The sequence below is a fragment of the Acanthochromis polyacanthus genome, chromosome 18 (assembly GCF_021347895.1).
Source record: "Acanthochromis polyacanthus isolate Apoly-LR-REF ecotype Palm Island chromosome 18, KAUST_Apoly_ChrSc, whole genome shotgun sequence".
Classification (NCBI taxonomy): domain Eukaryota; kingdom Metazoa; phylum Chordata; class Actinopteri; family Pomacentridae; genus Acanthochromis; species Acanthochromis polyacanthus.
In genome coordinates, this window is record NC_067130.1 from 16301429 (window position 1) to 16314945 (window position 13517).

The following is a 13517-nucleotide window of genomic DNA, read 5'->3' on the forward strand; positions in this document are numbered from 1 at the left end:
TGACCCCAGTGATGAGGCACAGTGTTGCGGAAACAGTTACACCCCATAAAAGGTTGCCAGCCGTTCCTTCAGTGGCATCGGGAACTGATCTGAGAAGCGTCTCCAGTTTTCTTCTCCCACCTGGTTCTTAAACCCGTGAAGGATCTGGAATTAGACACCAGCGAAAGTTTACATCAAGTCGAAAAGAAGTACTACCCTTCAAAATAGATCTTATTCAAGAAAGAATTATTTTCGCTGTAGGAGCTGCCATTCCAACATCTGGCCACTGTGAGGCAGACAGGATAAAAGGGATGAGCGAGTAAACAGATTCATTTAGACACCAGTGCATGATCTTCTCAAACCATGAGGGCTTTCTGAATTTCATAAAACACACGCACAATTTGTTCAGTCATGTATATTGCAATTAAATCTCTGGATTTTGTGTCATTTTCAGGTTTTACCTTGTAGAACATGTCTCTGAGATCATCTTTTGGATTTACCCAGGAGGCCACTGCGTCACAGAAGAATATAAAATCCTGTTCCAGAGAAGAGAGGTGAGGCAGCAGTTCAACTTCCAGAGCCGTTAAACAACATGATGACTGCGGTGCTAGATCTCACCTGGACTACACCTCCTGGATTTACACTGATCATAGTGCAAATTCCTCTGAATGCAGAGTCTTTCTCCTCATTGTCTCTTATATTTCGTAGAGAGGTGCACCTGACAACAAGGAGGGCTACATTTAACACCACGAATATCAAAAGAATCCTCCAGTAACAATTTCAGATGTCTACTAACAACTGCCACTATGAAGGCAAATCCTCATATACATATATCAATAAACTAACATACATGTTTATAAAAATATCAATATATTTGAGAGAAATAAACAGTCTATTGCTTCCCTTGATACAAATGTGTTTTCTTATCATCAATCCTTTACTTTCTTAAAACATATTAGACTCTATGTATACATTCGTGTGAGTAGAAAATAGCGTCTATCATGACCTGAGATTACCACGACACACGAAGCATGCACACAAAACAGAATAAAGTAAAACAAATCAAACATTTTTACATTTAACACAGCTACTTTAACTTCTAATAACTTCACAGTTGTCTAGGAGCAGCGTGTTCAGCAAAACCTCGTCTATAGCACCTTGAATATAACATTACTTTTTGACAGATTGACTAGACGTGGTTTGGGGTCACTTTGGGACAGGCACATGCAGCTGGGTGACTACGAAATGAGAAAGGGATTTAGGAATGCTCTTTGGCATTAAAGACTGCATCCTTTCTCTGTTGTTGAACCAGCAGGCATGTGACAAATCTGATCCCATGCATCTTTTGGGGGGTTGTTAGCGACAGTTAACAATGACGAAAAACTAGAAATTAAACAAATTAATGTATAATACATGAAGGTGCTACTGAGGCAAAAACAAATCACAGGTAGGACCTAAAAGAGGACAGGGTTAGTCACACGGTTGGCAATGATTACAAACTGATAAGGAAAAACAACTGAAAAGACTTCTTTTGAGAGGGAAAGTGAGGAGTGAAGAGGAGAAGAGAGCAACAGGGGAGAAAAGGGAGCAACAGGCGACAGACGAGAAGATAAGAAGAAAGCAGAGAGAAGATGAATTAAATAAAAGATTGAATAATACACACCAGGGTCTTATAAACTGCTGTAGCATGGGTGCCACCTCTTGAGGACAAACGTAACCAAGACGACCAATTGTTATTGCTAAGGTAACGCAATCACGGTTACACACCACCAAACGCCAACCAAGACATGAGCAATGAGGAGGGGAGGAGAAAAATAAAGAAAAAACAAACAACTCAGAGACATAAATCAACAGAATCTGTGTATGATAATAAACAGAAGATTTCACTAGCGTCGATTATTACTGCCCCTTCAGTCACGGGGAGGAATGTAAAATATGACACTCTAAAAAAAGACATACAACACGTTTAAGGGAGAACACATTGACAACTTTGACAAGACATTCATAGAAAAGGCAAACAATGGCATCTGCTTTCAGAAATCATATGGATCAAACAGCTACTCAAATCTAGAATGTAACCGATTAGCTTAATTTCAAAGTGTATGTCTCAAGACACAGGCTAGCAAAGGTGTAGCATGTGCAAGTGACTGGCCTAAACAAGAGCAGTTCACTTAGATTTGCAGATTTCTCCCTTAAACTCACAAATGTTAATTTTCATAAGAAACAGAAATGTTTTTTTTTTTCTTTTTGAAAAGAAATGACAGATTACTCCAAGCCAACTACATGGAGGGAGACTAGTATCCAGCACAGCAGGTTCTTATGAGGCAGAGAGGAGGGAGGACCTAAGTTTAAGAGACACAAAACTATGCAACATTCTCATTAACAAACAGGCATTTATGAACAGTCCAATGACACATGCAGAAAGCAGATGGTATGCTCATTAGAGTAAAGTTCAGTGCAGGATCAGCTGATCAGAGGCAAACTGAAGAGTGCTGCCACACACTCCAAGAATTTACAGCCACACACGCATTTGACTGTGGCATTAAGTAGCTTTCTATTTTAAATTTAGTCCCAGTGATAAACTGGGCGTCTTGGAAATGTCTACGACAGACATAAGATTTACACGTGGCTGAAACATCTGATTTTGTCTATCAATTTTGTACTCTTTGGTTCACTGTGGTGTTTTCAATTTACATATTGAAAACATGCAACAAATGGTAAAAATGTTCACTGGTCAGATATTAAAGAAATTCATGAAATCTTGTGGGGCTTGATTGGCATGACAAAGTTGGAATTATCATGTATCCTGCATCAAACATTGGCCATTCTTAACAACATTTAACATCTATTGGCAGATATGCATCCACATTTAAAGAACAGTAAATAAAAGCAACAAATAAACTGACAGCAAACAAACAGGAACACATCTATAGAGTCCCTAGTTTTTCTTTGATGTTGTCAGGTCACACTTCACCTTTTCATGCATATTTTCATTAGATGGTCACTTTGACTCATCAAGTTGTAATTTCCAATTGAATTAGTGAAAACGAGAGAAGAGTGTAACCTCTTAGAAAACGTACAGAATTTTCTAGCCCTACATTTAGTCAGTTTAGGTGTTCTCTCAGTCATTCAGGATTAGTTAGATGCCTTAAGTAGCTGCGTGTGGCTATAAAATCATATATCTGGCTCAAACACTGCCTGTGGTTTCTGCATTTCTTTCTAATACAATATTCCTGATATACCTGACTGTGCACAGTCAGTCCACATTAGTTCATTCCAAGACTGGGCTCTTACATGGTTCTCTCAATTCAAGAGTGTCACGAATTTCTGAGCAGGGCTTGCCCAGGACTTCATTTTCTTTTATCCCAACTTACAGGCCACTGTGGCAGGGTGTAAATCAAAACCTGAAATATTTCACATACTTTGCTGAAACCAGCAAAACCTGTAAGGCTCATTCCTTGGGAAGGATTGTTTAGATAGAGATTAAAGGGCAGGGCAAGCATCCTAGTGACTGGGGTCAATCCTGGCTGAATGGGCCTGAGTGTGTGAGCACCTCCCTGTGTGTGTGGCGACCTGGCTGGCTGGCTAGCTCAGCACTACCACCGAGTGGTACCTGTGTTCTCCAGTAGAGTCTTTGGGGTGTTGGGCCTGTTAATGATCTCCACCAGCTGGTGCAGCACCATGGCAATGTATGGCTGCATTTCAGGCCCTTAAGGAGTAGTAAGGAAAACAAAGTATGTTATGATTTTACAGATAAAGTGAAAATAAGGAAATATGAAAATGCTACAAAAGTACTCACCCATTTGTATAGATATCTCTCCGATGGCCCATGTCGCATTGTTGCACACTGATATTAACTCTGGGTTTAAATTTGTACCCAGTATGGGCATAAAATCAGCTGAAAGGAAGGAAGGTGAACACCTTAGCAACTGACTAACAACTTATTGACAAACAGTGCTTCAGTTAACTGCACAGAACATACCGATGCATGGTTTGACATGCTGGAAACAAGCCTTGGTCAGATCCCCAAGCAGAGCAAAAGAACTCTGACGCACCTCTGGCATTTTGTCCTGAACAGTTGGAGAGAACAACAGATGGTGAACAACACAAGCTCAGTAAACCAGTTTACCCCGCTATACTCTGACAGCTCTTCACCTGCATGCACTGGTACATGAGTGTGAGGATGTTGCTACGGGCAACCAGCTGCTCAATTGTGCCTCCCAAACCCTCAGCAAGTCCACTAAGAAGATCCAAAGCCACGATCATGAAGTCTTTGTCAGGGGCCTCATACTGGTCTGGTTGTGACTGATGAAGCTAAAGAAGGTAGGAAAAAGAGGTAAGATTTCAATTAATTTAACATTAATTCAAAATAACTAACACATGATGAAATTACAGTCTTTGAAAACCAGAGTTAGAACATAAATTATCGAGGCGTGAAGCCTCTGTCAACAGTTCCAAGCCACTGTGGTGATTAATCCTGCAGTTTTTCTGTACACTTTGCATTAATTCACATCTTCACCACATGAGGGCAGTGCAGCAAGCTGTAAACACAATGCTGGACTGTTGCAAAAGTATGACTATGAAGAAGAAACATTTTTAAAATACTCTGAGAATCTTAGGGGTGGGGGCATAGCAACCCTCTGTAGATTTATCGATACTAGAGTGACTCCTTTAGCACAACAAATATTAAACATCTGAATGTTGTTTTGTTCCTGTCACATTTTTACTAACTGTGGAATCATTTTTAGTGAAATGTCAGTCATGTTAAGTGCTCCATCTCTATGGAGACAGCACAACCATGACTAGAAGTGGAACTCAAAAATTGATTTTTTTTGTGCAAAAGAAATGTAAAAAACCTGTATTGTAACACCCAGGTGTCACAAATATTGGGGAAAGACATGGGGACTCCATATAACAAGAAGATTTCACCATTTATATATTTACAATGTGTACAAACTAGGCGCTTTTTTTTTTTTTTTTTTACACTCACCTGCACATCAATTCTAGAAACATATTTCACCATGCAGAGTGTATCTTCTAACTTGGTGATAACTTGCTAAACTGCTGTGTTAAATACTGCATTTACTTTATTAATAAAGCATGTTTTATTTTCCTTCCAATCTTTCTTGCCATTTCCTTTCTAGCTTCTCAGTTGTGCTGAGGAGCACAGGATCTTTTCTGTTTCCATTATCTTGGGCAAGCGGTTTACTTTGGGTGGATTTTTAAATGACGTGTAGAACAAAGTGATTTGGATTAAATATCACAATTTTAACCTTGTGTTTGGTTATTGGGCATACAATACATACAACAGCTGCTGAAAATTTGATGATTCTTTCTGTTTTTTACAGTTTCTAGCTCTCATTTATGGTGTCATGTGTGTGATCTTTTAAGGAAACCCGCCGGAGGGTTCAGATGGTGAATTTAATCCACTGTTAAAACTGCTCAAAGTATTTTTGCATTAATCTTAATCTGGCTGTGCAGAATGTCCAAGGGGTTCAAAAGTGCTTCTTCTGCATAAATAGGTTACCAAAAAATGTGGCGTAAGTGTTTGTGTGCACACATTGCTGGGTCCTCCACACTCACCATGGCCTGAGCGAGGGTCTTCTGGACCAGGTTGACACAGCGCTGGTACACAGGCTCACAGTAGGGCAAGAAGCCACTCTGCAGGGCAGTAGCTACTGAAGACAGACACTGAGGAAAGCAAGCAGGGGGTAAATACAATCAGTAGCATATCCAAACAATGTCAACCTCAGAGAATTTTTACTGAAATCACTGACATAAGATGTTTTTTTTGCCAACAGTAACTGCATAAGAAACTCACTTCTAATAAAGGGAAGAGGTCTTTGTCTTCATCTTTCAACTGGTTCCATTTCTGGATCAATGGAGGCATCAACATCTGGATGTACTCCTAATAAACACAAGTATAATAATTGCACTTTCTCATGTGCACTTATATACAGCTACAGCTAAGATGCTATTTAAATCATAACACTTGAGAGTGCACTTATCACTGCTAGCACAACCAAAGTAAAATAAGGAAGGAAGAGTAAATAGCATGTGCTATTGTTACATTCACATAGAAACATGAAGTGAAACGGAGCGCATATTTCTCTTCTCCATACCGGTTTATTGAGATGGTGTCCCACTGAATCTGCAAGTGTTCCTATCGCGTCATAAAGAATGAGCAGGTTTTTGTGCTGGTACTTGCTGAAAGCAAACACCAGTGTGTCCAGGATGAATGCCAGGTAGGGCACGAGCTCTGTACAAGCCTCCTCCTCCAGAGTGGCAAAGGCACTAGTGGGAGGAGATTTTTTTTTTTAAAAAAAGAGAAGGAAGAAAAATTTAAGCAGGGAGTAACGTTTATGCATTAAAAAGATCTGGATGTATTTCAGCCCCTGAAGGAAAATGTGGGTATCACCGACCCAGATGCAGTGGAGGATTCCTCAGGTGCCGTAAAATAACATCCCTTTATCAGAATTCCTTGCTCACCTGCAAGCAGCCTCCTGCACGCGCTTGTTGCTATCCAGAATACGTTTGAGCAGCTCCGTCATTAAAGGCTTCAGGTAAATATCTGGGGGCTGGCTGACAACCCAGTGCGCGTAGCGGCTCAGAGTCCAGCAGGTGATGGATCGCACCAGGGCCTTCTTGTCAGACAAACACTGGACGAGGTGGGGGATGAGCTCAGGCAGGTATGGAATCATGCCCTGCATACAGCCTGCAAACATGGATGAGAAGAATGTAATTTCAAGAAGGCATGTCTTCTGAATCTGTATTCTGAGAGTGACCTTACTCCCTATGGCTTATCACCATTTCTTCCTCTTTCCGCCCCCTCCTTCTTACCTTCAGCTATAGCCCCAAGCACTAGGATCCCAGACTCTTTGACTACCCACTCTGGATGGAAGAGCAGCTCTTTGAGAAGGGGCAGAATGTGCAGCAGTAGATCGTCCCTGAACACATTGGCCAACACGTCCAATGCTGCCGCTGAACACTTGCCTAACATTTTTAAAAAAAGCACAGACATACATAGAAACGTAGAAGTGTGCAGACAAACATCACAGGCACAGCACACACAAACAGAACACAAATAGTCGTTACAGTGTAATCTTCCTAGCTGTCAGGAAAGTTAAAGGGGGTTAATGAAAAAGGGCAATTTTTAATTATGATGAAACAAAGTTAAGGATCGACAGCATCATTTATACAGACGTTGAACTCACGCAGGTTCCAATCTGATATTGTATCATCATCGTCTAGCTCATCGTCCTCATCCTCCTCTTCTTCAATCCCATCACCCTCATGCTGCTGAGCGACAGTGCGGGAGCGGTGGAAGCGTGGTCTGATGTCTTGCTCGTTGTCTGGAATGGCCTCATCCTCCTCAATGTCCCCCTGACGTCAAATGTGTGGGATGACAGACACTCATGTATGTTGCAACTACATTACTGTTTGTGGGAAAATGTACACAATTCATTTATGAATGAATGAATGGTTTATTTCAGTTACAAAAATTACAGTAAACAATCATCCATATATCTGCACTTCACAAAAATGTCATCCTGAGTCATGGAGCAATTCGTTATTGTACCTACAGGGACACCTATTAGGCTATATAAACTGACCTTGAGCAGGATAATGTCAATCTCAGAGTACTTCATCCCGTTGACAAGCACCGGAGTGAGCCTAGCAGAGGCCAGAGGAAAAATTATGAGAACAAAGGGCAAGGATAGGTCGGAGCCCACAAGCAATCTCTCACATCCGATTCCTGCTGTGGGCACAGTTTGATGTGACAGTTTGGTGACAGATGCTGCAACGGAGGTCAACAGCCAGTGGGGGCTTTTAATCAGCCACCGTGAGGTGAGGAAGAAGAATATCATTCCAGTACAAGGTCTTCACTAACGTACTGCCAAGGTTGCTATGAATCAACGGTTTTCAAAATTTGCACTGGAGCATCAGTCTGTACATTATGCAGACGTGTGTGTGCGTGTTTTCTTACTGGGAGAGGTGACCACACAGCACTTCTTTACACACTGGCTGCTCTGCCAGTGTAAGCCAGAATTCACAGGCCTCCAAGGCAACATTCTCATCATGATCCTGAGTCCTCTGTAGCATGTACTGAAATTAAAAAAAATAAAAATAAAAAAATCACATGAAATGTAATTTGACATGTACTTGTAAGTATGCTGAATTCACACCAACAGCAGCAGTGCAATCACGTCTGTCCACAGCACATCATCTACCCTTTTTCCACCAATGCAAACCAGGTGCTAGTTCTAGGCTGGAATTAGTGTTGATTTTGCTTGCAAACCTTCTAAAAAATTGGCTCTCTTTCCCACAGGTTGGTGAGCCATGCCAGAGCCAAGTCATTACGTCACCATATACTTCTGTTTGAACACCGGTTTTGTCATTGAAGCTCTCCTCTAGGTACAAGGAGACGAGCCACTGCTGGAAAGCCGATGAGGTCATTCTTCATCTCGTTTCACCTGCTGTTTGATGTTTTAATACCCCCAGTCGGTTTTTATAAATGCTGCTGCAACCAGCAGTCAGTGTTTGTGAATGCTGCCCTGTGCACCGGCGCTTGCAGTGGCATTTATAAACACCAGCTGGCGATATTAAAATATCAAACAGCAGGGAAAATGAGACGAATAATGACCTCATTGGCTTTCCACACACTGCTGCTTCGATTTCACGTCCACACTGAAGCTCTGGTTTATCTTCTTCTTCTTTGGATGAGACACGCTAGTGTGTTTTTATTTAAATGGCACAAAGTACTTGGTCTTGTTGGACATGATAATTTCACTCCGAGCCCGCATTTTGGTTGTGGACCAGGACAATGTTGGTACCATGATTGGACCAGTTATCCTGGTCAGAAGTCAGGTGTTTGGCTGTTGATGAACTGGTGCAAGATAAGGCTCCGACTTCAAACCAAGTCTAAAACTGCTTTGGTGGAAAAGAAGTAATGAAACGGCTTTCAAAAGGATGAGAGTGAGGATACTCTGTTCTTGTTCTTCTTAAAACATTCCATGAAATGACCAAACCAACAATGGACTTATTCCTCAGGATTTTATAACTTTCTAACTCTGTTTGTGACAAAAAGTCTCAAGCCCATTTGCAACTATTGGATTAAATTACTATGCTGGGCAAATACAGCATTCCATCCATCTATACATCATGTATAGTTCCCATGTTCATCACAGTGATGGCATGGCTCACAGTTAGAGAGGTTTATGAATCATAGAAGACGGACAATATTTCTCAGTACAATTAGTAATTATTGGTTATGGTCTTGTCCTTTAAATACATATTTATCATTCTTTTGTAGAGCATCACCCTGCTATTTAGTCAGGCGTCACTCTGCTGTTCACAGTTCCACAGCCTGTAACCTCCCATAACCACTCACCTCTATGATGTTGTGCATGTGTGGCAGGAGACGATCCAGGCGAACCTCCAGCAGCATGACTAGAGCTCTGCAAACATTCTTCCTCACCTCTGGCTCCTCATCTGTCGCTAGTGCAAACAGGTTCTATAGAGGACCAAAAGACACAATTGAAAACTACTACTAGTGATAATAATCATCAAAAAAAGCTTATTCTGTGCACGTTTTGCATGGCTAATATCAACGGCACTAGTCAAAGTCAATACAGCAATGTATCACATTAAAAACACAGATACATGCATGGGGCACCAATATTAATTTATCTTCATTTAATGCTTGAGGAGAAATTCATGCAATCTAATACAAACTCCTTCAGCTAAAAAAAAAAAATATTTAGATATCTTGGGTGCGTATTTTCTTCTTCTATTATTTTTTGTATTTTTACCATTTACCATTACACCAACACATACTATGCAAAATATCTGAATACCATTTAGAGATTACAGAGCAAATTAAAAGGCTAGAGGAATAGTTAAGGGCTATTCACGGGTGTTTAGAAACAAAATTGAGAATGACTTCCCTCATTCTCACTGGAGGCCATTTGCTTTGTAGACAAGAACTGCTCTTGTCTCACTGTGTGTCTCTGCACACGTGCACACAAAAAGAAACCAAAGTGTAAAGATGCATTACAGTCAGACTTGCCTCAATGAAAGGGTCGATGTGTAGCATAAGAGCCTGAGTCCTGCTGATGATGAACTGATTAACGCAGGCGATGGCATGAGACCTGCAACACAATACCCACCACTTAAGAGTCCAAACAACATGACGTCCTCACATGGTGCACTCTATGAATGCAGCCTCTGTGTTTTTCTTTGCCGTCTTTCTGCTAATTTAACCTTAAAATATGAGGAACTTGTTCCCTCCGTCAACAGACAATCTGCAAGTCGACAGACTGAGATTCTGAATATGCAGTTACAAATTCAGGAATACTTAAATGCAATGTCACTGATCTTTCATAAGAATGTAGTGGTAACAGATTAACTCGCTTAAAACTGGCAAATTTCTGCTGTAGAGCGACACATTCAACAGGATTTAAAAGTTAGGTTTTCAGTGGATAACATTTTTTCTTTAAATGAAGTTCAAGAAGAATAATGATACCTAATTTTTGGGCTGCTGTGTTTGAAAAACTGCAAGAATTTAGGGATCATGATGTTAAGCGGGCGATCCAGCATGTCACTGTCCAGGATCTCAGCAGAGTCCTCACAGATCTTTTGCAGGGCTCCAAACGCTCCCTGAGGACAAAGAAAAGGAGAAAAACAAAGCAAAGAATGAGAGCTGCCTCATAAAGACATGGTGTAAGATTTAATACTTCTGATATTATACCTGGGAGTTGCCAAAATATTGAGATATAAGGTTGAAGAATGAAAGACATAGGAAATATGTAATTTAATTTTATTCTATTCAAGCAGACTGAATAGAATAAAATAAAAAGAGGTGGTGCCCCCTAACCACTTGCTTCCGACAGAACAATATTACATATTGCATATTTTGCTGATGATTGCAAGAAAATTGATTACTATTAATTGGCTGAAGCCTGAACCTCCTGTGATAATTCATTGGTTGCAGAAAGTAAAACATGTATATATGATGGAATACATGACTGCTCAGTTACAGCTAAAGGTACCTATCTTTCTGAACAGGTGGACTCTAGTTACTGAATATTTGGGTTAAGATTCTACCTTTGTTGTTTACGTTTTATCTAAAATATCTGTATAATTGCAGAAACCCATATATGTGTAAAAAAAAATGTTTTTCCCTCTTTCTATGTATACAGCCTTTATATAGCGGGAGATTTCTGTTTATAATATGTGTGCTTTATCTCTAATTTATTCTCTGTTAATGATGAATGAGGCCCAATCTCAAGATTTATTTTTTTTCCCTATATCTTTTCTTTTTTCTTAAGTTTTATTTCTGTACTTTTTCTTTTCTTATTCATAAATGGTGTTAATTGCCTGTTATGGAAAAAGTGGCAATAAAGTTAAAAAAAAAAAAAAAAAAAAAAAAAAAAGAGGTGGCTCATGTTTGCCCTTGACTGTATGCTTCGTTGTTCAGGCTGCACGCAGTGGTTCGGCTAACATACTTCCAGTGTCATTATTTAATGGCCACACCTCATACATTATGCGGCATGTGTGACGTAGGGTTGAAAATGCCGTGTCAACAGCTACATAAATTCCTTGTCTGACAGCCCTGCTTTTGATGGCGCGTCATGTTTTAATGTTCCATCACATTTTAAATTTATTACACAGGGAATATTGAAGTGTCAGAAAAATCGCAATCAGATATTTTCTCTAAATCATTCAGCCCTATTGAGTTGTTGCAGCAAATAATAATAATCACGACATTTAGCGGCAAGCAGATGGCTGAGTAAGTTCAAGCCCGTACCACATGTGCAGATACTGTTTCCTAAGCAGCAAATTCCTGGCTCAAATCCCAGCTAGGGCCCATTTGCTGCACTGTCAATTTGAAAGCAAAACTGCCCGAAAAAAGAAAACATGTGCATTCACAAAAAAAACAAAAAAAAAACAAAACTTTAATAACTGCCTTTTTGTTTGCCCCACACCCAGTCTTAAGGCAGGTGAGTCAGCCAGACAATAGCCCGAGGATGTGGAATGGGTTGTAGGTTTACCTTTTGTGTTGCCATTCTGTTATATTTCACAATACATATTCAGTATGGTGTCAATATACACACGTGGACAAAATTGTTGGTACCCCTCAGTTAAAGAAGGAAAAACCCACAATTCTCACTGAAATCACTTGAAACTCACAAAAGTAACAATAAATAAAAATTTATTGAAAATTAAATAATCAAAAACAGCCATTACTTTTGAATTGTTGATTAACATAATTATTTAAAAAAACAAACTAATGAAACAGGCCTGGACAAAAATGATGGTACCTCTATAAAAGATTGAAAACTATTTGACCAGAGTGACATGATTAACTCAGGTGTGTCATTTAATTGACATCACAGGTGTTTCCAAACTCATAATCAGTCAGTCTGCCTATTTAAAGGGAGACAAGTAGTCACCCTGCTGTTTGGTGAAAAGGTGTGTACCACACTGAACATGGACAACAGAAAGCGAAGGAGAGAATTGTCCCAGGACATCCGAAAAAAAGTTATAGACAAACATCTTAAAGGTAAAGGCTATAAGACCATCTCTAAACAGCTTGAAGTTCCTGTGACAACAGTGGCTCATATTATTCAGAAGTTCAAGACCCACGGGACAGTAGCCAACCTCCCTGGACGTGGCCGCAAGAGGAAAATTGATGACAAATTGAAGAGACGGATCGTTGGAATTGTATCCAAAGAGCCCAGAGCAACCTCCAAAGAAATTAAAGGTGAACTCCAAGGCCAAGGTACATCAGTGTCAGATCGCACCATTCGTCGTTGTTTGAGCCAAAGTGGACTTCATGGGAGACGACCAAGGAGGACACCACTGCTGAAAAAACTCATAAAAAAGCCAGACTGGAATTTGCAAAAATGCATGTTGACAAGCCACAAAGCTTCTGGGAGAATGTCCTTTGGACAGATGAGACCAAACTGGAGCTTTTTGGTAAGGCACATCAACTCTATGTTCATAGACTCAAAAACCAAGCATACGAAGAAAAGAACACTGTCCCTACGGTGAAACATGGAGGAGGCTCAGTAATGTTTTGGGGCTGCTTTGCTGCATCTGGCACAGGGTGTCTTGAAAGTGTGCAAGGTACGATGAAATCTGAAGACTATCAAGGCATTCTGGAGAGAAATGTGCTGCCTAGTGTCAGAAAGCTTGGTCTCAGTCGCAGGTCATGGGTCTTCCAACAGGACAACCATCCAAAACACACAGCCAAAAACACCCAAGAATGGCTGAGAGAAAAGCGTTGGACTATTCTAAAGTGGCCTTCTATGAGCCCAGATCTGAATCCCATTGAACATATGTGGAAGGAGCTGAAACATGCCATTTGGAGAAGACACCCATCAAACCTGAGACAACTGGAGCTGTTTGCTCATGAGGAGTGGGCCAAAATACCTGTTGACAGCTGCAGAACGCTCATTGACAAATACAGAAATGGTTTAATTGCAGTGATTGCCTCAAAAGGTTGTGCAACAAAATATTAAGTTATGGGTACC

The 13517-nt window shown here is 40.4% G+C and overlaps 1 protein-coding gene across 2 annotated transcripts in view; it reads right to left on the reverse strand.

Moving 5' to 3' along the window:
• tnpo1 (transportin 1) overlaps nucleotides 1–13517 on the reverse strand; it is a 28481-nt gene that overhangs the window by 3256 nt on the left and 11708 nt on the right. Inside the window, exons 6-24 of one of the 2 annotated variants that reach the window (XM_022191577.2) lie at nucleotides 10505–10638; nucleotides 10049–10130; nucleotides 9371–9493; nucleotides 7967–8085; nucleotides 7593–7653; nucleotides 7194–7362; nucleotides 6820–6972; nucleotides 6469–6694; nucleotides 6102–6273; nucleotides 5801–5887; nucleotides 5563–5670; nucleotides 4135–4293; nucleotides 3962–4049; nucleotides 3779–3877; nucleotides 3593–3688; nucleotides 1643–1718; nucleotides 598–697; nucleotides 441–515; nucleotides 5–144 (exon numbers count right to left, since the gene is read on the reverse strand). In XM_022191577.2, the coding sequence (XP_022047269.1) occupies nucleotides 37–144; nucleotides 441–515; nucleotides 598–697; nucleotides 1643–1718; nucleotides 3593–3688; nucleotides 3779–3877; nucleotides 3962–4049; nucleotides 4135–4293; nucleotides 5563–5670; nucleotides 5801–5887; nucleotides 6102–6273; nucleotides 6469–6694; nucleotides 6820–6972; nucleotides 7194–7362; nucleotides 7593–7653; nucleotides 7967–8085; nucleotides 9371–9493; nucleotides 10049–10130; nucleotides 10505–10638 (2235 nt within the window). In that variant the 3' untranslated portion in view covers nucleotides 5–36. Of the gene's footprint in view, nucleotides 1–4; nucleotides 145–440; nucleotides 516–597; nucleotides 698–1642; nucleotides 1719–3592; nucleotides 3689–3778; nucleotides 3878–3961; nucleotides 4050–4134; nucleotides 4294–5562; nucleotides 5671–5800; nucleotides 5888–6101; nucleotides 6274–6468; nucleotides 6695–6819; nucleotides 6973–7193; nucleotides 7363–7592; nucleotides 7654–7966; nucleotides 8086–9370; nucleotides 9494–10048; nucleotides 10131–10504; nucleotides 10639–13517 lie in introns of those variants that run through there. The other variant, XR_002595583.2, reaches the window with a different exon arrangement.